Source organism: Nannobrachium achirus (assembly GCF_963921795.1).
Source record: "Nannobrachium achirus genome assembly, chromosome: 12".
In the NCBI taxonomy this organism is placed as follows: Eukaryota; Metazoa; Chordata; class Actinopteri; order Myctophiformes; family Myctophidae; genus Nannobrachium; species Nannobrachium achirus.
The window spans coordinates 63,229,779-63,255,223 of record NC_137832.1 but is presented as its reverse complement, the minus strand read 5'-3'; the positions used below and the strand labels follow the sequence as shown (position 1 = coordinate 63,255,223).

Here is a 25,445-nt window from a genome sequence, read left to right as displayed (position 1 = left end):
TTTTTTTTTTTACTAGATGTGAGCGGCCCGAAGGGCCGCGCCCCTCTAGTAGACTTTACAATAGAGTAAAATAATACAAAACATAAATATGCTTTAAGTAGCATGTGAGGGGTCAAACTAGGTGTTTTTCGGGATTCTGAATCCAATGCAAGCATTTGTTTTGCAGGAAAAACATTCCTTGGGCTAAAAACGGACCCCATAAAACTATGGTTTAGTGATGAGTCATCAATTTTCACAGTTTTGTGGCGGCCGTTTCTCGGAAAGGAATGTTTTTTCATGCAAAACCAATACTTGCATTGGATTCAGAATCCCGAACAACGCCTAGTTTGACCCCTTACATGCTACTTAAAGCATATTTCTTTTTTTGTATTATTGTACTGTATAGCAAGTTTAATTGGCTCCCACAAGTTTCCCAAGACAAATCTGCGATGCCCCTATAGCCAAAAATTGGCATGTTCTAACAGTGTGCCAAATTTCATGCTTCTATCATAAAGTGCACGACTTTTGCCTGAAACGCTTATTCTGAAAGAAAAAAGGCAGGATCAGCACAAACTCTAGACTCCCATGGTTTCCTATTTTGAGGCGTGTGGTGCCAGGCTACTCACGGCTGTGGAGTCAGCATCTCTGGCCAGGGTGATGCCATTACTGGTCAGGTCCGTGGAAGCTGAGGTTAAGAGAGGGACGGTTGGAGAGGTTGGAACAAATTCAAGTAGCAGCATTACGATAATAACCGATTTAATATCCAGACATCAGTATATCTTAAAGGCCCACTTCACCTCTGCTACAACCAGATCTTATTTTATTGTTGTTTGGGACACGATCAACACAATCCTGATTATTTTTGCATTATCATTCATGCTGAAATACTAAAATATCTCAAAACACAGATTGAACACAAAAAATTACTCAGGATTGTGTTGATCGTGTCCCAAACAACAATAAAATATGGGCTTAATAATGATGACATCAGGCCCATATATGCCCATATATGGGCATAAAAGGGACAAGGATGTGTAATGATGACATCAGGTATCTCCAATTCTGTCATGGCCATATATGGAGCATGACATGAGGTGTTGCACTGTGACTGACACACGCATGCACAGGATCTTATAGTAAATGCGACCTACGGTCGCAAAAATACAATAAAAATACAATAACACAATTACAGACAGGGTTTCCTGCAGCACTTTACAGGCCAGGCGCCCCGCCTGGCCAGAAAACCCCCCCGCCCCCCCAAGGGTATAAAAAAAAAAAAAAAAAAAAAAAACTTTTTTTTTTTCAAAAAATTTTTTTTTCAATTTTTTTTTTTTTTTTTTTTTTCAATTTTTTTTTTTTTTTCAAAAAAACTTTTTGGACCTCCAACAATGTACTAGGCATGATCGCGATCGCGAAATTGCATGTTTAACCCCCATACCAACCCTATCTTTCAAACATGGCAGCCATGTTTGTTTACATTTGAAGAAAACATAAGGGCTGGTATCTCCTGAATGCCTGAACGGATTTCCAAGCTAATTTTTTTGTTTGAAAGCTGTGAAAAGCGTGTACATGCATAGTGCATCATCTGTGCACGAATTCGTACACCAGCGTGCACACTATTTTTTTAACCCTTTGGTGGCGAACCGGCACTATAAGTTATATTCAATGTTGAATAAATGTGGATGATAGCATGTAGTTGTGTTTTCCGTCATCATGGGCACATTCATGTGTTTTTTATAGGGCAAAAATAAGAATTAATATTAAAAATTAAGTGAATTAATTACTCGAATTAATTAATTAATTATCAAAAATTTTCGGCGCACGCGCCATGAGATCCCCCCTGGTCAAGACTTTTTCCTGCAGGAAACCCTGACAGATAACAGCGTCTATTTTCGTTGGGGCAAAAAGCGTAAATTATACCGACCACCATTCTGCGATGGGAGTATAAATTGGGTTTGAAATATTCTTGTTTCGCGTCTGACGGACAGTCGGACGCCGTCGAAGTTCTACTCACCCAGGAAGTGCAGGCTGTTACGGAGCAGCTGATAGGCCGTCATGCTGTTACCCACTCGGTGGGTGGTGAGGAGATAGGCCAGCAGCATGGAGCCCAGGAAGCCATTGAAACACCCTGTTCCCTGGAGACACGGAGAGCACCAGAAATAGTCAGACGTGTTGGAGTGCATAATACAGGGTTCCCACACATTTTTACCAATTAATTTCCAAAACTTTTCCAGAATATTAACCTAATTTTCAGGACTATATAACAATAATTCAGCTCAATAACAGGTCGCTTAATCCTATGTGCAATGCCTAAAGACAGGTAGTGTATGCCAGTGGTTCTCAATCTTTTCAGGCCGTGTCCCCCGAAATAGTCATATTTTAACTGGGGACCCCCCCCCCCCCACCCTGACGAGCACTTAGAGTTGAGGAATTTTGTATAACACGTTTCTATTGTGAAAATAGCAGATCTACATGCTCACAACGCCTCGCATCTGCTATTTTCACAATTTCTGCCTCTAATATTTGACAATTTGGCCCATGTTTAATTTGTCATTTCAGAGGTATTAACAAAATCAATAAACAATGACAATGCATAGCTATTTTTTCCAGGACCTTCCAGGACCCTTTCCTTCCAGGAAAACTTTTCCAGTACTGGAAAAATATTTTTCTAATTTCAAAATATTTCCAGGAATTTCATGACCGTGGGAACCCTGCTAATACTCTGGACACAGGTCTACAGTGTGTAACAGAGTAAGAAATAGCTGCATGCTAAGGCCCTGATCAGACGGGAAACGTGTTGCAGGATGCCTTATTGAGCAGTCTACGAAACAAAGAGTAGCTGCAGCACCATTTTCTTTTGATAATGTCAGCCAACCAGATAATTGCATGCTTCACTTTTGATGGATTTACCTACACATGAATAAATACGATCTGTTGGGTAGGACTAGATGTTAATCTGTTGGGTAGGACTAGATGTTAATCTGTTGGGTAGGACTAGATGTTAATCTGTTGGGTAGGACTAGATGTTAATCTGTTGGGTAGGACTAGATGTTAATCTCTTGAGTACAATACTAAAACTCTGTGTGAATGTCATGAGAGTGACGGCATCCTCAGGGTTTATCAAGTATCAAGTTCCTTGGCGTTTCACTGATAGGCCCACCACAAGTACAGAGGTTTCAGCAATGACCAGTGATACTCATAACATTTTAGGTGAGAAAATAGGCCCTGCGGTTGTTCAATATTGATTCATTTCACATGTGAAATGGCAAGTTTCGACAATATTTGGGAATCCATAGTGGAAGCTGTAATTTTACCCAATCAAAATATGGCAATGAAGTGGGATGCTTTACTGCTGCTTTGAGATGAATGTTCTTCAACTTGGGGCATCCAGAGTGCAACTCCAAAAACACAAGATGTGTTAGAGCTCAAAAACGCAAGGCGTCCTTCAACGCAAAAGCAGCGAGCAAAAAGCTTCGCTCACACAATTACAAAAAGATGCCCCCAGCTGCTAGAATGTGTCCGATCTGATCCTTACATGTTACAGCCATTACATTCCTTCAGGTGTCTAACATTATTACAATATATATATATATATATATTATAATAATAATTATAATATTCAAAAGGTATTCCTTCAGTTGAAAAGTGACTTCAGTGATACCTGGTCAAGCTCTCTCTGTCGGAGCCAGACTTTGAGCAGGGCCCCTCCGTCTGCGAAGGCTGAGCACCTGGAGCTCACAGCGGACAGGAACTGGAGGTGACTCCTGGGCAGCAGGTCCCCCAGGATAGAACTATTATAATGTGGAGTGGGGGGTTCATTCTCTGCATGGGCACACAACAAAGAAAAAATATATATATTGTGAAGTCTTTTCGTTATATAGTATATTTTTTAACCCACTAAGACCTGGAAAGCATTTGTGTCACGTTAGACTTGAACCGCCATAACCATTATTGTATGCTGTAGCTAACAAAAAGATAGCAGATATACAAGCTCACAGCGTGGCACCGAGTGGTTTTTGAAAAACAATTTTTCCTATGTCAGTGGTTCTCACGTTATTTCATGTCAAGGACCCCTAGAATTAGATGTATAAAGCCGCTGTCCCCCATCTCGAAATAGTATGTATCAGGGACCCCCCAGAAGCAAATATTTGAATTACAAATAGATATATTCAAAGAATGTGTGAGCTTGTATATCTGCTATTCTTTAATAGCTAAAGCATAAAATAATGGTTAAAGTGGTTACAATCTAAAGTGACACTATTCTAGATCTTAAATTCATTGTTTTGCCTATTTCAAAGACAGGTTGAAAGTGAATGAATGCAAGTTAAGATTTTGCTTGTTAAATTCTTTTTATTTATTTTTTAACAAGCAACTCACCAGTTTGGGAGGCCTGTACTCCAGTGTACCACTCTGTCCGGATGTTGTTCCTCTTGGGGTGGAAGCGGCTGGGCTTGAAGAAGCCGGGAGGGGGGCAGGCATGGACCCGCACCACGAACCGAGAAGATTCCTTACCTTTAATACACATATATTAATAATAGAAATTAACATTTATAATACAACAGCCGCTCAATGGACTTACAGGTTATTATGACAAATGTAAGCCTGGACAATGCACCTCTTCCCCACGCGCTCATAATCAGGCTGAACGTTATTTGACACACACACACACACACACACACACACACACACACACACACACACACACACACACACACACACACACACACACACACACACACACACACACACACACACAAAATGAAAGTAATACATTAAGTGATTTATGGTGTCATTTCAATGAGTCCCACCTGGAGGGGTCAACAGCAGAAGGGGCCGGAGGCGGTTGCCGTGGAGACAAGAATAGCGCATGTCTCCAACCTGGTGGGAGGAGGTGAGATGCTGGGCCAGGCCAGCCAGGTAGAGAGCCCTCTTCCTGGGGTACCTCTGGTTCAGGATGTCTTTGGGATGAAGGATCTCCTGATGTGGACAGAACCACCGCACATTTATTACATTCATCCATATAACATGCACATGTTACTTAAAGTTGTACGAACTAATATTTTATCATCACTGATGGATTCGAATATGGCATTCAAGGCCTGAGGCAGACCCAATTATATCAATAACATTTAGAGCCCGACGGATTCATTTTCTTTTTTTTTTTGGCTGACGCCGATCCCAATTTGGAAGCGTTTTACCAATGTTTTGACGGATATTGTGTGAAGAAGTGCTAAATCAATTCTAATCCATTTGAAAATGCGTTGCGGCGTGTTGATTTTGTTTTTAAACTTTATCGCCTATAATGACTGATTGAAAGAGGTTCAAAGGACACATCGGCTGCATAATTGCCGATGCCAGCGTCATACAAAAAGTCAATAATAGGCGATATAATGGTCTGACTGCTGCTGTATCGTTGTGGCTGCAGGGAACTTACCGCAGGCATGGTGACAGACAGGTCCACGGTGACGCGAGGCTTGTTGCAGGTGCCCAGAGGGTAGCTACCAATCAGATCCACAGAGGTGGGAGGAGCCATGTGGAACTTGCCCTTGGTCACCTTGGGGACGAGGAGAAAAGGAACCTCCACCGTTCCAGTCAGCCACGACAGATCACTGATCTGCACACAGGGAGAGAGAGATCCAAACACAGTGGTTAGAAAGTGTTTATCGTAGGGGCACGGTGGTGCAGTGGTTAGCACTTCGCCTCACAGTTAGAAGGTCCTGGGTTCGATTCCCGCCGGGGGAAGCTGTGGGCGCTGGGGGCGTGTTCCTCCACCCGCGTCATCAGCACCCACGGGGTTGGCGATAGGGCCTCTCTGTGGTGAGTTTGCATGTTCTCCCCGTGTCTCCGTCACACAAAAACATGCAGTAGTCCTGGTTTCTATACTGCCTCCCCCTAGCCAGCCGGGTGCTCCCCAATGTCCCCTGGCGCGGCAGGGGGAGAGCGGAAACCAGGACTACAGGTTAGGTAGTCCCCGGGTGAGAAAAATGGGTTACAAAAACCGTGGGAAAAAAAAAAAAAGTGTTTATCGTGGCAGCACAATGAGCAGACAATTGAAATGGAAATGTTGGGAGTCCCGATCACTAATTCCCGACCGTGGTCAAGATTAGAGTTGTACCGATACCGAGATGTATGTGTAACTTATACCTGAACAGCTACAAAACAAAAATATGACTCAAATATGTCATTCTAGCTCCAACAGATAGAACGACAAAGACACCAGGAAAAGGAAATTCACCTCCAACCAAGATAGTAAACCAGGGTTAGGAACAAGAGGTTTATTGTGTAAATCATGTTCCAGTTATTTACCACATAAGCCCTCTATACATCCATGTACAATGAAAATATCAAAAACAGTAAATCTCCATGCTCACAACATGTTGTTGCAAGCTTGTAGATATCCTATTTTCAAAAAGATAAAAATAATAATTGGAAAAAGCCAATTCCTAAGCCAATAATTTGAGGAGACTCTTAGTGTCTCCATAGGGAACAAAGCAGGCTATTTGTGTCTCCGTAGGGAACCACTGCTGGTAATCAAATTAATGGCTTAAGAAAAAATATCCATGAATTCCAGTCTCCAAGGGGTGAGGAATCAGTAGAAAAAAAATATATATATATATTTGGGTGAACTATCCCTTTAAGGACTTCTGACACTCAGGAATACGATACCTCAACGGCTGGGGTTTGTGGCACCGTCTGAAGCAACTCAGTGACCGTTTGGATGAAGGCATCGATCTGCTGTTTCCTACGTTCACTCAGGGAAACCTCTTTCAGCAACTCCTCCATCTGTTGACACAAAATGGAACACACCGGTTTTTATTGTATATTCAGACCTGCATCCCCATTAGGGATGGGACGATATGAAAATGTAATATCACGATGGTTGTGACAAAAGAAATCACGATTTATGATATTATCGCGATAATCAAACTCCATTATTCTGGGGCGGAGCCCGCGGAACATATGCCAAAAAATAGCAGATCTACAAGCTCACACCGGTTGCGACACATTATTTGATAGAGTGAAAAAAGACGTATATTACAGTACCTTTTATTAATTATAAAGCAGCTCGGCAAATAAAAGGTGAATAGATCCCAGTGCATGACGGAGGACGATATCGTGATAAATTAAATCTCCATAATATGATTGTGTTAACACGATAAACGATAATATCAATAATATCCCCTCACCTCTATAGCCCTCTTTCTAGAAGGCAATGAGGGGAAAAAACATACTACAGTGGGAAAAATCCAATGGGAAACGTCTGTGTGCCCATAGCCAATCATGGGCCACAAGCCATGTATGTAGCCAATCAGAGAGGGGCAAAGGATGACATCATAATATCAAGGCATCATTTATAAGGCTACATAATTATGGGCATTTACCCAAGATAGGACGGGTAAGGATCCCTAAGGACAGTGTGGAGGGGAGTAAGGATCTAGTTTTATATAATTACGATTGTAATATCGTGACATTTAGCTTGGGTCTGTGAACCCCGCTTTGAGAATCAATGTTCCACAATGAGGGGAGAAGAAATATATATGTCACGGTTAGATAGAGAAACGGTTAGATAGAGAAACGGAGCGCTTGTCGTGCGTCGCGGGGCGGAACAAGCGGTCGCTTTGACCCACAACAACGTCGCGTCGGCAGGAATGATAGCGCGCACCCCACGGAGGTTAGGGTTAGGGTTAGGCATAGTTTTACTGAGGTTAGGGTTAGGGTTAGAGTAAGGCATAATAAGCTAATGGCTAAACACAGCCGAGCTGGGCTAGTAAATAAACGAAAGAGAGTCGCAAACGAGTGACGTCAGCGCCTGCACTAGTGAATGGCTGACTGGCTGTTGTCGCCATCTGGTGGTGATTGGTGTGTGGTGAACTACAAAACGAGCGCTCTTACCACAGTCTCACTGAGTTACCCAAAATGACTGTAACATATATATACACATTTCATTAGGACAAGGTTTATTGTGGCCTGTCTGACCTGCATCTTCAGCAGGCTGCAGTGGAACAGGCTCTCAGCCTCTTTGAGCTGGTTGAGCTCCTCCACTGTGGGCGGCCTGTACAGGTCATTGCGGGACATCTTGATGGGTCTGGCGACCAGGCCGTCTCCACCATCATCCTGTTGGTCCGCTTTGCTTCGTTTAGCTTTAGTGGGGCCGTCATTCTGCTCCTCTTGGTCCTCCTCGCCGTGGGATGAATCGGCCGGAGGCATCTGTGCAGTGGAAGCAGATGTACTCACATCAGTACTGTACGGTTCCTGTTTTTCTTTTTTTTTGTAGGATCCATATTGGCAGTGGTGGAAAATAACTATTATCAATTGCTCAAGTACTGTACTTAAGTACAATTTTGAGGTACTTTTACTTTTACCTTTACTTCTACTCCACTTCATCTCAGAGGCAAAATTTTTACTTTTACTCCACTACAATAATTTGAAAACTTTAGTTATTTTAGTTGCTGTACTTTGTAGATTTGAATTATTACAAAACATACATAAACCGCTTCAGAAAATAGCCGATCTACAAGCTCACAAGTCAATGTGTCACATCAGCTTGTATTGCAGATTAGCTATTTTCAAAAGATATTTATACATTTTACATATTTGAAACACTTGTGAAATGGAACATTCAGCATAATGAGTACATTTTGATACTCACATTTACTCCGTTAAGATTTTTCTTATTATTATTTTTTATTAACTTTTTACACCACTGCTGTTTTGGTAGGATCCCTGTAGGTTTGCACCTCACAGCAACCAAGATAAATGCATTTACTTTTCACATGCCTACTAGCTTCTTATACAAGTCATCTCCAGGATGCTTGACTATTAACACTTCCTCCTTGCTGGTCTGCCAGCATCTCATTTAGAATACCTGGTCTTTTTCACTTTCCCCCTTTTGAATTCCCTTTACTGGCTTCCCAGTTGCTGCCCGATATTTGATCCAATTCAATAAGTGCAATCAATGGCAAATTCAATAAGTGCAATCGATAGCATCATGGCACTTGGCAGCCTCTTACCTTCAAGACATGATCCACCCCCAGCCCACACACTTAGATCATCTATCATAGGTCATCTGACCATCCCTTTCCTATGACACCCTGACCAGCTCCAAACATGCCCTCCCGGGGGTAACCGTAAGGCTCGCCCCCATTTCCTCTGCGGACCGCTTGCCCCCAGCGGTTCTTATATTCTTGTAGGCCTATTTGTTTTACTAAGGATAAGGTTGAAATAAGCATAGGATTTGGAATAGTTTTACTGAGGTTAAGGTTAGGAATGAGGTTAGGTTTAGGCACTGTTTAACTAAGGTTACATTTAGGAATAAGGTTAGGTTTAGGCATAGTTTACTGAGGTTACATTTAGGAATGAGGTTAGGTTTAGGCATAGTTTACTGAGGTTACACTTAGGAATGAGGTTAGGTTTAGGCATAGTTTACTGAGGTTACATCTCTCCTGTGGCTCCCAGTTGCTTGGGAAAAGAAGTGTGTAAAGGAATAGGAGATTTTCTTTAGTCTTTTGTCTAAAGCAAACATCATTTGTGGCTCCAAACAGATTTTGAATAAATCTTTGGGACAAAAATGTATCTTTTGATGATTAAGGTTGCCTACCCCTGAGTTAGGACTTCAGTGCAGAGTGCCTTGCTCGCCCTTTTCTATCTCACAGGCAATCCTCATTTCTATTATTCTTTTTTGATTGAATACTGTATACTAATTTAGTTAGCTCCTTTCGGAACCCCTCACTCCAGTGGAGTGAGGGGTTCCGAAAGGAGCTATAATTTAGTCAAGAATGTAAACAGCACGGAGGTACAGTAAAACTAGCCATAAATTATAACTTCCAGCAGAGGGTGCTAATATTCGGACGTTGAGAGACATAACCTCCGCATATTAGCATCCTCTCCTGTAGTTATAATTTATGGCTACAGTAAAACATACAGGCTAATAGGATATCACTAAAAGGTCCTGGGAACTTGTTTCCATTGTGGTCCCTCTTTGCTGCCTATTTTCTGATAGATTATGCTCTGTATGCAACCCATGTTATCCAGTGTGTTTTACGTTTGATTGACCATAAATAAGGATGCTTTTTTAATAGCACGATGTTAAGAGTTTAGACAAAATGGCAAGCTTGACAGTTGATACCTAGTTTCGTACTCTTGTCATAACCTTTATGAATTGATATGAGTACAAAAAGACACCAATGCAAACAAGCCATTGTTCTTTCTTGTGGTTAAAATCCTTGTGTGTTGTATGTATCTGAACAATACTGTCCTGTCCTATGCAAACTGCTAATATTTAATCAAACTCACATTATTTGCTTTCTTTGGACTCTTACTTTATATTTAGCCTATCGTTTGTTGAATAGGGTTCATGTATCATGTGCATTTACTGACTGATCTTGCACTTTGAAACTCTAGCTTCAACATCTACAACACATTTATAGGTTGTTAATAAATGTCAGAATCAGTCAAAACAAACGACCTATAGCATCTGCTGCTAAACTGTATCTGTTTAACTGATTAGAACACAGTAAGAATGTTCTGTGGGCTTGTAGGTGTGATATATTCTGTCATGGATCTCTGGATGTAACGTGTGGAACAGTGGAAGTAGCCAGCAGGCTAAAACTCAAGATGATAAAATGTAATTCCATGTAATTCTGCACCACTCCATTCTTACCTCCTCTGTATCCTCCTCCACGGCTGTTGTTGTGCTTATCATATTGATCCTGCTTTAATGGTGAGAAATGATTCACTTTGTCTGCTGTAGCGACTAAATAACCAATATACCGACACATAAATGTGTTTTCACCATGGGTTTTCACATGTGCAATGGGTCAACCTAACCCACTGTCTGGAAAACATTTCTCTGATTGGCCTAGGCACGACTTCAGTGAACGGTGATTGGTCCTGCTCTCAGCTAGTGCCCTCCCTCCCTCCCTCCCTGTCCATTTGAACCAAGATAGGTTGCGTGAGCAGTAAGACTTTGACTTCCGGTTGTTGGGCTTCAAAATAAGAGTATACTCCTAAGGCCTGACTGTGAGCCCATCAAAAGTAAAACATTAAATAAAATAAGATAAGCCTATATTGCTGCACTGGAATTTCCAAGAGGTAGGCTAAATATTTTCCATTCCAAAGAGAAAACGTCATTATTTTCTCACTTCTGTCAAAAACCTGTAGTCTACTCTTCAATAGGTCTACTGGTGGTGATTCCTCCTTTTCACCGTCAGATGGCGGTGAAGAGCGATGATGTAAATTCTCACAAAGCACTCGCCTGTGTTTCTCGCTGGGTGCATGCAGGCTGGCGGATCGGCAATATCAGCTTAATATTTTTGCATTTGTGCATGTTTGGAGCAGTAAGGGAATCAAACGGGCTCACCGGCAGACGACAGTGCATTGCAGCTGATTGATTGATTGATTGATTGATTGATTGATTGATTGATTGATTGATTGATTGAAGACTTTATTAGAAGTTTTGCACAGGAAAAGGTAAAAGTTCCATGACAATACAGTTCACTGTTAGGTAAGGTCAACTAAAAGGAGATCCAAGAAAGCCTTTTGGCTTATTTAGTAGGAAACCTTTAATAGTGTGCACATGCTTGTGGGTATACGTGTCAATCATCCGTCGACCGTCTCCCTCTCTGCCTCTCTCACCCCACTGCCATCTTATATCTCTCTCATCATAGCATGTCCACCTGCTGTGTGGAAGACTGATTGATTGATTGATTGATTGATTGATTGATTGATTGATTGATTGATTGATTGATTGATTGATTGCAGAATGTATTAGACGTTTGCATAGGAAAAAGTTTCATGACAGTACAAATCACTGGTACAAAGTCAACTAAAAGGAGATCCTAGTAAGCTTTTCAGCTTATTTACACAGGATCCATATATGTAGGCCTATCTCATATTGAAAGACAGACGGATAGAACACAGTAGCCTACTACATAGGATATCATCAATAACAAAAGGGAGAACAGCATTCAAAAAGAAGAAAAAGGGAAAAGAAAAGAAAAGGAAGACATTTACAGTGGAAAATATCGTAGTGATCTTTATAAATTTCACAAATCAAAGATTGCAACACTAGATTTGATGAAGAATATACTTTTACATGAATCCATAATTATGAACCATAGGCCTACAGGGCTAAAACATGTCATTTAGAGGTGTAGTTGCATGTTGTTCCCTGGTGCGCAATAGGCTAAACTGCCTCTCTATATCATTATAGACTTAATTTTGAGATCTCTTCCTGTAAAATCTAAATGAAAATGTTCTGTGAAAAGACCACATCTCTTGGTATGAAACGCCATGAACGAGAGAAGAGATTCTGTCAAGTGTTAGAAACTCTACAATTTATAATTACAATTTAGGCATTTAGCGGACGCTCTTAAATCCAGAGCGACTTACAATAATCGAGGTAATAAATACATCAATACATCAACATCAATACATCAAATGCATAGAACAAGTGGATCGTTGTCCTGGGGTTTCCCTGTGTTAGCTGATCTGAGTAAACGGGTGGGGTTGTAGGGATCAATCAGGCTTTGAAGGTATCGAGGTGTCAGACCTTTGGCTGCTTTGAAGGCCAGCATCAGAGTTTTGTACTCTGTGCGGGCAGCAACCGCAAACTCTAGTGTTTAGCAGGTCTACAAATTATCATTGGCTGATTGATGGCTGGATTAACACTGGCTGGAAACAGCCATTTACAGGGATTTGAGGCAGGTGACATCATCAAAGTCCATGATGATGCAACAAGTGTGGTGTAACTGTTCAGTATAAAATATTTGGTCAGATGACCTTCCACTCTATACAACTCCACATGTGTAATTTATTTAGTTTTATCTTCATTATTTGTCACAACACAAGTTTACAGGTATAGTCAGAATAGTGATACGTTTTCAGGATGTTCACAGCGCTTGTTCGTAGTACTGAGAAGTCACTGGAAGCAACCACAGGTGGTCTCACGATGCTGAGGAAATGGAAGGAGGAAAGAAACCAACTTGGAGAAAAGGAAGCTTTAACCCAGGAGTTGCTGACCGCAGCAGTGCAGATCAGCGACCAGGAGAGACAGTTGAAGACAGCAAAGGAAGAAGTCATGGCACCGCTTCCGGAAGACAAGGGCGCAAACGAAGAGAAAAAAAACAAAGACATCCCCACCCTACAAGAGAGTCGGAAAGAGGAGAACGGGGACAAGTGCTTCATCCCACTGGGTAAAGACGCAGCATCAAAGTTGCTGGATTACATGGATAGACTAGAGGCCGATTACAAGGCTCTGTTGGATTTGAACAAGAGACACAACAAGGATCTCAGCAGGATTTTTGAGATAGATGCAGCCTGGAAAGAGGAAATCCAAAAGTGTGAAGACCACTGGAAAAGGACCTTGGAGGAGGCGATGCGCAAGCACGAAAGGCGGCTAGAAGAGCAAAATGAGCTGAACACTGTCACCTCCAGGAAGCAAGAGTCCATCACAGAGGAGAATGAACATATTCAATACCAGCTGGATCTCATCAAGAACGAATTCCGACAGAAAGAGATTCTTTGGGCCGACGAGAGGCAGACTCTGAAGGACAAGATGGACGCAATGCAGCAGAGCTTTGACGAAAAGATGGAGCCGATGCAACGGAGTGTCAACGAAAAGGTGGATGCAATGCAACATAGCATTAATGAAAACATGGACGCAATGCAGGAGAGCTTGAATGAGTTGCACATGCGATACAGACAGAAGAGTGTGTGGAGAAGATTGCTCTTCAAAAAGTAGAGATGACAGATGAGGGATCAAGACGCTGGGGGCCAATGCTGTTTGGCCACTCAAAACAGCCAAACAGATGGTCAGCACAGACATAGACAGTAAAGGGTGTGGGCAGGCAGGGTAAGCCAGAGCGGCAGCAGAATAGATACAGATAAAACAAAGAGTACTGGACTGTCTAGACAGGGCAGAACAGAAACAGGACAAAAAGTGCTAGACTGGCTGGGAGAAGGACGGCATGGGACGGAACAAACATGCACAGATGTAAAAACAACAAAAAAACAAAAACAAGCTCACAGGAAAGTTTAAAGGCACCTTCTAAACAAGCAGACAGACAGGTTTACTGACATCAGCTAGACAGGACAAAACTCATAGGAACTTACACACTACAGGAAAGGCATATATACCGGTATATATATATATGAAATTGGCATATCATGGGCTTGGGAGATGGAAATGGTACTGGGAAGGGAACAATTATTAACTGCCTTGGTATGATAGAACAGCAAAAGATTGAGAGAAAGATACAACCAGACAGAAAGACAGGAATGCGGACAGAGAGAACGACTAGGCTAAGGTGCGGTTCACACAAGGGGAAAAAGGCACAATTAACTAGAAGCAGTGCTCTTCCGAGCACAGGTCTCCACCAGGCCACACAAATCGGCCTGTTATAGTGCCACCATGAGGCTGATTTAAAAAATGTGGGGCAGAGGTTCTGAATTAGCATCCAGGGAGTGTGTGTGCTCAGTTTGGCAGCGATCGGGCCAACGGCGCCGGAGATTAGCTGGTAACAACCAGGCCACACAAATCGGCCTGTTATAGCGCCACCATGAGGCTGATTTGAAAAATGTGGGGCAGAGGTTCTAGATTGGCATCCAGGGAGTGTGTGTGCTCAGTTTGGCAGCGATCGGGCCAACGGTGACTGAGATTAGCTGTTCACAAACTGCGAGGACGCACGCACGGACGCACGGACGCACGGACGGACGGACGGACGGACGGACGGACGGAGGGGAAAACATACTCTCCCTCAGCCTTCGGCTGGTGGAGACAACAAGACTCATGGAGAGGTAGACGTAGACAGGCAGAGGGACAAAGGCTCTGGCACTGCCACATAGTGACACAAGACAAACACAAAGAAAGGGCAATCAAAACAGGATAGGTTATATAGGGAAGGAGTTTAGGCGGAGCAGTAACACGGGTGCGTCCGAAGGCGAGACGGAGGGCAGAAAGAGGAGAGAGAAAGAGACAGACAGAGCGACAGAGAGAGAAAGAGGGATAGAGAGAGGGAGAGAAAGAGAGAGAGAGAGAGAGAGAGAGAAAGGGAGAGCAGAACAAGGCAGCAGGGGAATAAATGTCCAAGTCCAAGAGACAAAAACACAACAAACCAAAACAGGACACTGTGAAAATACAACTGGGACGCTATACAATAAATACGTGAACTAAAATAAAAACAGAATACTAATGTGAAAAAAATAAACGTTTCTTTTTTTTTCCTTTTTTTTTTTTAAATGATGTGACCTGAGTAGGTAGATGTCAGGCAGTGCTCCTTGGACCAGCATGCAGATGGACCAGTCTGTTGCTGACCTTGCTCCTCTGTTTACCATGGTGGTATGCAGACTGCAAGGAAGGGGTGGAGGCTGTTGACCAGCTTTGCAAGTGTCCATTGCTCATCCCCTGCTTCCAGAGAACCCAGTCTTTCTCCTGTAACACCAACTATCTTTTATCAGTCCCTTTATTTATCCTGATACCATTGCCTCCACCAGACAGGTAGAACAACCTCAGAGTTGTCCTGCATACATCGAAGGACCAAAGCCAGTCAGTACTGTCTGTTCCTTTTTATTGATTTTATTTATGTAATTATTTATTTATTATTATTTATTTGTTTATTAGTGTGGTTGCTATAGGCAACATGCTATTGTATTCGGTCAGAGACTTTTTTTGGTCAGGCTTTGCTTGACTTCACAATACAACATTTGTTGTTAACCTTTTTCTGATCCCTGGTTGGAAAATATATTGTCCAATTAGACGGGAGTATGGTGTGCTCGGACCTCCTCAGAAGCGCCCTCGAGGTACCTTCATGTTTGCATCTTTGAAGACCCCCACAGTTCCTATTGGCTGTCTCAACTCGGGTAAGAACGACTATTATACACTGAACACCACTACCACCACCGTGCCCCATGATGACAGCCCAGACATTCCCACACTGCACACTTTTGAGTGATACTATCCGGGTTGTAGGCCACAGATATTTTGGACAATATAATGTCCAATCAGACAGGATTGGTAACACTCGACATCACAATATCTAATATAAATGGTAAGACGGAATACATTTCCCACCCAGTGGATTCCTCGTGACTCGCGCCATTGCAACCACACTTGCAATTTCTCAGAATTGCATCTTTCTAGTGATTTATGTTTTTATTATTTTTGAAGCGGTGGAAACCGCTTCCAATGAATGGCTTTGTGTGTATCACGCCCATATATGGTCATTTCAGTCCAGAATGAACAGGTTTTTTCAAAAACAGAATGTCCGTTACCTCCAATGAATCTGTGTATCACGCCCATATATGGTCATTTCAGTCCAGAATGAACAGGGTTTTTCAAAAACACAATGTCCGTTACCTTATGTCCATATATGGTCACTCCAGGCCAGAATGAACAGGTTATTCCTGTCCCGTACGTGTAAAATATCAGTCCAGAATGAATAGGCTTTTTCAAATATGCAATAGGTCTCACTTATTGCATAGGTCTCACCTATTGCATTGGATTGGTGAAGCTTCACATGACAATTCAACCCTATAGGTAATAGCATGGTTTATACTAAATAATTATTAACTTTGCTATAGTCAGCATGGAGAGGAACATGTACAATTTGATCGTCTCATCAAATGACTTGGTTTCATGTGCTATTGGAGGTTTTATCTGTCCACCGCTTCACTTCGAACCAAGGTTCGTCTTGTTTATTTGGGGACAATATTGTGGAGCAATGTGAGTAGTTTGCTCAGCAATTACATGATTTGTATTTAGCCAGCGCTATGAAGGCAGAAAACGCACATACATACATATACTGTAGGCCTACATATTCACATATGTTTTCCTTTTAATTTCACAATCCAACGTGACAACAGCATTAGCAATAGTAAACACATTTAATGATCAAAATATTAGATGGTGAAGTGATATTTGATATTTGATTTCAATGTTTAATGCACGCAGAAGGACATAATTAACAGTACAGTATATAATCTACATAATATATTTGTTTTGTTTGTGCAAATTGTATGCATGGCAATAGAATACAAACAGCTATCTATTGAGGGAAATACTTCACAGAATTGTATTTGTGTAAAGGTTTCAGATGAAAAGCAGCTACAGTAGTTACAATTATACAGAATCTCAACTTGCTAAATTTTTTAGGCCTACGAGTACAACTGAAAGGCATAATTTACAGTACACTGTAGTATGGCTGTGTTCCTTGCCTAAAATAATTACATTTCTGACTGAAATTGGATTGTTTCACGGGTCACTGAGTCCCACCATCTTTCTCCGGATGTGTCTTATGTCTTTCTGAACTTTCTCTTTGTCCAGGCGGGATCTGGTGTCAATGATCTGCCTCAGGGAGTCGATGGCATCATGAACTGACTTAAACCCTGTTAAAAAGATAGAGGAATTGTGGAGTTAGTAGCTGAACAATTTAGAGAAACTACCAGTTGAAGGAATAAGGGATTTGATTAAAACGATTAAAGCAGCAAGCAAGTCAGCAAGTTGCAATTAATGAGACCTAATTACAGAAGAAGACTGAGATGATGAAGATTAAGATGATGAAGATAAAGATGAATTAAATTATGGAGAAGAAATAGAATCAGGCAGATTTGTCTGTTTAAAAGTTAGAGGCCATTGGCCAAAACCTAAAGTTGCTTATTTTAATGTCAGTTCCACCATCAGGCAGATTAACATGCATTTTGCAACCTGACTGGCGATTGAGATGAGACCTATATTTGTCAAGTGTGGTTGTTTTTGAGCGGTGCTACTGGAGGGACCTAAGCTCCAACATCTGGCTTTGTCCGTTTGTCCAATGTTTGTTGTACGCCCAGGGTCACATTGGCCAAGCTTCGCGGGACACTTACTTTACTTTTATTTGTTTATTATGACGGGACAGTGCCAGTTATGAACACAAAAACATGAGTATAACACACAGAAGTCGGATAGCTCATGAATAGAATGAACCAACATATATTATAGAATGAGAATTCTAAGTGAACAAAATTAGACAATCATCATTACGGCCGGACTACCAGATCGATCTATCTATCTATCTATCTATCTATCTATCTATCTATCTATGTATCTATCTATCTACCGGTATCTATCCATCTATCCATCTATCTATCTATCTATCTATCTATCTATCTATTTGGGGAGGAATTAATTGCCATAATGGTTAAATTGGGTTGAAAAAGGGGGGTAAAAATAATTGGCCCCTCTAAAAAAAGAATTAAAAAAAAATCAAGAAAGAAAACAACCAAAGTAAATGAAAGACTTTTCATAGAGTTTCATAGAGTTTGTATTGAAATGATCGCTTACACCCCCCTTAATTATGTTCTCATCTGCTTTCATTAAGTTTGGTGTCGGTCATAATAAAGGCAAGACACAGCAGAAGTACAAGCTGCCCATGTCTGAAATGTTAATGTCTGTATAATGAAATATTCTGTAAGAAGTAATGGTCAGTGGCAGGGAGCTTGAAACTATAAAGGTTTTGAACAAGACAGATACTCCTGTCTCTCTAAGTCTCTCTCCCTCTCGTTATCTCTGATTATATGTAATAATACTGCTTATCTACTCATACAATAAGACAAGTCTTTAATGTATTGATCCTTGTGGAGGAGTTCAGGTTCGTCATACTCATAGTAGCAACGGCAGTAAGAGTGAAACAGGATAGCTACAGGACAAGTAAAAATAGAGATTGAGATAAAATAAACACCAGACATCTGTGTATAAGACATCTGTCTTATACACATAATCATACATGTACAATCTAGTGGATATGCATGAATATTACATCCATTGGCCAATGAATAGATGTATGTTCAAACCAAGGAATATCAACAGTGGATATGTGACTGATAAACTTAGACACTGATATACATTCATTTACTGTGCCTTCAGCAGTATCTGTATAATAATATATGTACCGGTACTGTACAAATCCTTCAACATTTAATGTATGAGTGAATATGAGTGATTCTCACGACAGTTCCCATCTCACATCGGTCTCCTCTCTTTCCTCTCCTTTCCCCTCGCTCTTGCTTTCAATATGTCTGATATTTTACGACCCTTATCAATTATGCATTGCTGTCCTCCCCATCCCACACCATCTCCTTCCATCAATTCATCCTAGATTGTAAGTGGGGTCGGGGTGTGGATGGATGTTCCCTGCAGTGCCAGGAGAACGCAGATTGGAGTCTCGTCAGGAGATTCATTGACTGACACACCCTTGTCTTCTCTTTCATTTGTCTCTGGGGAAATGAGCTACAAATTGGGAGGGTGAGGAGTTGGAGATGGATATGTCACTTCATGCAGAGGCAGGCTGCCATGTTTTTTGTGGTCTGCTCCATAACGTAGACTATTAACAGTGACATGTGTAGTCAGGGTATAGATCGATGGCTCACTGCTGTATTTCACATACATTCTGAAATGCTTCACTTGCTTGCTTGAGATGACTCCTCTACTCTGAATGGTGTGCGGCTGTGCGCCTGTCTGTCTGTCTGTCTGTCTGTCTGGCTAATCCGTGGCTAATCTCACAAACAGAATATTTTCTCACATGTTTTCGTGTTGTTGTGAATTGCATTTTCTGGGGGCGCCCGCTGGCCTACTGGTCCAGGTGCATACCACTTAGGCATTGCCACATAGGCATGGATGCCTTGCGCCGTTGCCGGTTCGATTCCTGATCCGGACGATCTTTGCTGCGTGTCACTCCCCATCTCTCCCCCCATTTCCTGTCAGTCTGCTGTCCCATCCAAAAAAGGCACAAAAACTAATATAATTTTCTGAATTCATAGATCCACCGTCCTACCCCGATTTGTTTATTTAAAAAAAAAAAGAATTATATATTTTTTTACTTTTGAATATTACTTAAGTATTTTGAATAGCACATACTTTTGAATACAAATTTGACAGAGCAACCTTCACTAGTTGAGTAACATTTGACCAGGATTATCTATTAAACAAGTAGCCTACTGCATGGGGCCTACGCTGCAGATTATATTGACAGTATAAGCAAGCACCAGAGGTGTAATCTCAGAAAGAAATACAGGTAGGGTGGCAAAGAATAAGTTACCATTAGCTCCATTTCTAAACAAGCAGAAATAGTGGATCTACAAGCTCTCAACGTGTCACCAAGCGACACATTGAGAGCATGTAGATCAGCTATTTTCACTATTTTGTTTGAGGGCAAAAAGAGAAAATGTTTGAAAATGTTTCGCTTATAATGACATTCCCAAAATAGGGATGCCACGTTGAAAGTGGTTAATAAATTAACGATTGCATACAATAAAAGGCTTATCTATATTATAGATATCCCCTGATGACCCAGATGACGCCCCCATGGTAAGCACCAACAGGGCCGGACTTACCATTGGGCTAGGGTGGGCACGAGCCCAGGGGCCTCAGGGGAGGGGGGCCTCAAAAAAAAAAAATTTTTTTTGGACCTCAAAAAATTTTGTAGGCATGATCGCAATCGCGAAATTCCATGTTTAACCCCCATACCAACAAACATTTACATTTCAAGAAAACATAATGGCTGCTAGCTCATGAATGCCTGAACGGATTTCCATTCGGATTTTTTTGTTTGAAAGCTGTGAACAGTGTGGACACACGTGGTGCATGATCTAGGCATGGGCGTGCATGATCCGTGCACTATGAATTACATGGAAGTCTATGGAGAGGGAGGCGTTGTGGAACTTGGAAGCCATTTTGAAAAGACCCTGAATGAGTAAATTTAATGATGACATTTTAAAGTATTGCAATCCAAATAAAGTGATATTTGTGTTTAGTTACAGTACATTTTGTTTTATTATTGAGAGCTTCTGCTCTGCTGGCCGCACTGCATGTAGCTGCTCTGAAAGCTTAGTGCAGTCTAAAGCCCGCCCACTCTATGTATCCGGTACTTTCCACACACATAGGCTACACACATGCACGCAAACTCCAATTCTGTATCCGCTTTAGACCCTTCCAATGAGCCAATGAGGATACACAGTCAGATTATGCACGGGCCGGTCCGAAGGTGAGGTCACGGTGTGGTCAGGTGGACCGGAGGTGGAATTTTTGCGCGCGCACGAGGGCCTCTTTATTTCCCCTTGCCCAGGGGCCTCATGTCATATAAATCCGGGCCTGAGCACCAACCTTCCTGGTAGTCCTGTTTGAGCAGCTGTAGCTCCTGGCGGAGGCTGGTCTCCAGTGAGTTGACGCGGCCACTGAGCTTGGTCTCCGAGCGCTTCAGTCGGTCCTGCTGGCCGCGGCTGGCACGCTGCTGCTGGCTCTCTGAGTGCTCTGCACGGCTCTCCACCGCGCGCAGCCGCTCGGCTAACCCGGCCTCTGCTTCCACCTGCGTGTTTGTGTGTGTGTGTGTGTGTGAGAGTATTACTAGTGAGGAACTTAAATATCGTAAAATGCATCAAAAAGTAATTTTGAGGACCATTGTTGTGGTCCTCAGCAAATAGCAATTTGTATGTTTTTTTTTCCCTTTTTTTTTAGAGATGTTTAAAATTATAAAAAAGATTCAGGTTGGGGTTAGGATTGGGATTAGACATTCAGAGCTTGCCGGTAGGTTTAGGGGTTAATTGGAGGAAAACATGATTTATACAGTACATAGTTGCGTGAGCTTATAGATCTGCTATTTTTTCTGCTCTAGGCTTACATTTAAAAAAGACACCCAAAAATGTAAGAATGGCATTCATAAAATCATTGTGCTAAAATGTTAATGTCCTCACAAGTATAGTGTAATTAATACATACTGTACAAACATGGCAAGACTTTCATTCCAACCCAAACAGTAGCTGACTGTGACCCTGAAACTCAATGATAACCATCACTGATTCTCTCACCATCTGTCCTTTAGGCCTACTGTATGTACAGTCAGTCTTCAAAGCTGAGTCCAAGATGAAAATAGTGTGACTGACTAGTGGGGACCACTACCATTACTATAGCTATTGACTACATTTTAGGCACTATACAGTGATGGAAGAGGTACTCACATGTTTTATTTAAGTTAAAGTACAGTATCGATACTGCAATGTAGATACAGTATACCCCTGTTACAAGTAAAATAGTATGTAAAAGAACAAAGGTAAAACATACTTAAAGCATCAAAAGTAAAAGTACTCATTGTGCGACGTATTGTGAGCTTGTAGATCTGCTATTTTCAAATGGCCGAAGGGCTGATGTGGTTAGTGTGTTTTGAAATAATAATCCAAATCTACCAAGTAACTAAAGTTTTCATATAATTGTAGTGAAGTAAATACGGGCACTCCACTAATTGGTCCTCACTCAAAAATAGTAAATACATATTATAATTATTATTATTTTTTTTCCTCAGAGGAGGGTTGTGGGCAGGTCAGAAACCCATCGTCTTGTGACATCATCGATTGCCAATCCAGCTTATAGAAACTGCAGGCTTTCTATTCCTGAAAAGTTGCAATTTTAAAGTGGAAGCCATTGTTCTCGCAATAATAAAAATCTATATATATTTTTCAAAAATATTGATTACATTTTTTTTTTTTTTTTTTTTTTTGAAAATGATGTCACAAGACGATGGATTCTGAACTTCCCATAGCTCTCCTAGGAGACTTGGACTGAGTAGGAAAAAATTGTGACCTATTATATGAAGACAGGTTGAAAAGTGGTGAACTACTCCTTTAAGAAAGCAAAAGAATACCTCAACACTTTACAATCTGCTTATGACAGCAGAAAACTACTTGACAGCTTTAGAGCTGATGTAAGTAGCTTTCTACTTAGATAAGCAGATTTTTTGGCAATTGCTTATTTTATTGCTTTATTTATATTTGTTATGCATGGCTAACAATGCTTCCTAAAGACATCTAGTGTCAGCCAAAGTCTGCCCCCAAAACTATTATTTTATCTGTGAGAAGCGCTGTCATTGGTTCAGAAATACATGCCCACTTGCTACTAACCAATAAGGAGGCCTCTCGTTCGTTCATTTTAGCCCCGGGCTAGCACCAATGCTGCTACTGTACCGACAGAGCTTCTTACAGATAACAGATTTTGTAGTGGTGTAAAGTAACAACAGTATGTACATGTACTTGAGTACATGTACATAGTTACTTTACTCCACTGGTGCTCAGAGTATTATGTCAGAGTACTGCAGACAGATAGCGGACAGACATTTGCTAAATTAATAGTTAGATGTAACCTCTTTTGGTACAACTGTGTGGTCCTTACCAGTTTGTCCTGGAGTGAAGTGTGTAGCAGTTGGTTTCCCTGTGTATTGGTCTTCTCAGAGGCATTGATCTGCTGTTCCGTCCACTTCCTCACACTGTCTATCTCCTCTATGGCCTCCCGCAGCCCACCAGAGCTTCTGCACACACAAAGAAATAAAGAAAAAAATGTCAATAACTACATTTTGAACACACACGTGGCACGTTTATTTTTATAGCACATCTTAACAAGGCAATTCAAATTGCTTTACTCAAACAATACAATTAAAAGTATACAATTGAAAATAAGAGAATAGACAAAGATAATTGCGACGTGGGTCGCAAATTAGTATGTAAATGGTCAGAGCTTGTCCGTCCGTATGTATGCATGTTTGTATCTCTGTCACGCCTGACACTGTGGTTCTATGGGTTTGTCGCTCTGACATCATGCTCTGATGTCACTGTGATTTCAGGGGAACCACTCTAACAGAAAGGGTTTGCCGCTCTGACATCACGCTCTGGCTTCACTAACAGAATCCCTTTTATTCCCATATGGAGTTACCTGATGTCATCAATATTAAGCCCATATCTAACAGGACTTCATATGGGAATGAAGTCCCATGATGACCCCTGGTCAGTAGCGCTTTGGAGGCCGGACGCGACCAGACGCCGTGTGGTCGAAAAATTTCCCACACGGACGCACGGACGGCACCGAACGGTGCACGACCGTGTAAACGCGTGCGTCAATAAATGACCGTCCGCCCGGAAAAGAAAATCACAAAGCACCTCTGCCCCTGGTACCCATATATGGAGATCCATGTACTATATATGGAGATACCGGTATGCTGTGAGAGCCCAAACATGCTTATTCAGTTATTCGTATGTGAAAGTCCTATGACGTCTATGACATCTGACATTTATGCCCATACATGGAGATCCCTGTCTGTAGAACCAGCCACACCGATATGGGCTGTCTTGGCCATCTGTCTTGGCCATATATGGATTCTGTAGTGTCGTATGTGGCCGATGTGACCAGTATGGGTAACTGGTCCGATATACATCACTGGCCAGATGGCCAAGAATTGGCGTGACCTGTCGCATGTCGCCCTGAGGTGTCTTACCAGTAATATTAAGAATAACCTTAAAATAAAACAAAAAGTTGATTTAGAACTCTGCTGTTTGAGGCCTTACTAATACCAAGAATATCACTCCAGTTCCTTACACTGGCTCCCTGTGTGTCAAATAATTGAACATCCACACTACCAACAAGAACCTGTACAGGCAACTGCCGAGGCTCAGCAAGAAGGTAGCAGCTAGGAGGATGATTGGAGACTCCGATGGAAGCTCGTCTGAGGACAACCGAGAGAGACATGGGCACGTGCACGCATCCGCATAAAGCATAAAGAACTATAATGTGTTGCCCCTGTTGGGCAACCACACTAATAACACTGCCTTGCCTTGCCTTCTGCCTACAATAATAGAATTACAGTGCAGCACACAGAATGAATGCAAGCAGTCCTTTCCCAGATAACCTGAGGCGAGTATTCCTACCGTAGGAGACGGGGTTGCATAAATTAGAAGGCGCGGCTTGTGATTGGCTGGAGCGCTCGGCTGTGGTCACTTGGACTGCGCGGGCGTTTATCGTGGGCTTGCCCAGAACTTATGGCCTGGGCATAAATATAACGATTGCATTCACCACTGCTTCGTAACTCGCGCGGCGCTCCGCCGGCCGCGCGGCCCTGGCCCGCTCTTCGCGGGCACTCACGCCTGCGGCGCTCGGGCGCGAAGAGCAGGACCAAGGTCCGCTGGCCTTCGCGTCGCTTGCAATGTCGTGGACAATAACTGTGACATCGAACCATAAAACGAGCGCTCCTTCAAACACTGTCTCCTACGTTTGGAACAATAGCCAACCTGAGATGGTTCATAACTAGCAGAAGATCAGACATTTATTTTGGCCCTAAGCTATTCAGTGCCTCATATATTGTGCCAAATAAATGTTCTGACAGCCAGGGAGCCTGTGTGAAGCTCTGAGAAGTGGAGTGATGTTATCCACTTTCTTCTTGGTATGAAAGGACTCAGGCAGACAGCAGTGTTCTGAATCAACTGCAGCTGTCTGATTGATTTCTTTTTTGGCGGTCTGAATTGTGAGCGTCCAAAAATGCATCGAAAATATAACCTTAAAACAGGGGTGAAAAAGGTACTTACATTTTTTACTTAGTAAAAGTATCAATACTGCAGTGTAGAAATATACTCTGTTACAAGTAAAAGTCCAGAATTCCAAATTTACTATTGGTATCAAAAAG

At 41.9% G+C, this 25,445-nt stretch overlaps 2 protein-coding genes across 2 annotated transcripts in view; both read right to left on the bottom strand.

Annotated features, from left to right (window-relative positions):
- Window positions 1-10,778, bottom strand: part of nol6 (nucleolar protein 6 (RNA-associated)) — a 58,447-nt gene extending 47,669 nt beyond the window's left edge. Inside the window, 9 exon segments of the mRNA XM_080738827.1 lie at window positions 606-664; window positions 1,994-2,114; window positions 3,641-3,801; window positions 4,357-4,491; window positions 4,788-4,956; window positions 5,414-5,593; window positions 6,646-6,762; window positions 7,957-8,187; window positions 10,640-10,778. Coding sequence (XP_080594953.1) covers window positions 606-664; window positions 1,994-2,114; window positions 3,641-3,801; window positions 4,357-4,491; window positions 4,788-4,956; window positions 5,414-5,593; window positions 6,646-6,762; window positions 7,957-8,187; window positions 10,640-10,681 — 1,215 coding nt within the window. The 5' untranslated portion in view covers window positions 10,682-10,778.
- Window positions 10,779-17,227: 6,449 nt separating this feature from the next.
- The window catches only part of fam81b (family with sequence similarity 81 member B), a gene marked incomplete at both ends in the record, with an annotated part of 28,013 nt that continues 19,795 nt past the window's right edge, over window positions 17,228-25,445 (bottom strand). Inside the window, 3 exons of the mRNA XM_080738826.1 lie at window positions 17,228-17,361; window positions 21,113-21,314; window positions 23,168-23,303. Coding sequence (XP_080594952.1) covers window positions 17,228-17,361; window positions 21,113-21,314; window positions 23,168-23,303 — 472 coding nt within the window. The remainder of the gene's footprint in view (window positions 17,362-21,112; window positions 21,315-23,167; window positions 23,304-25,445) is intronic.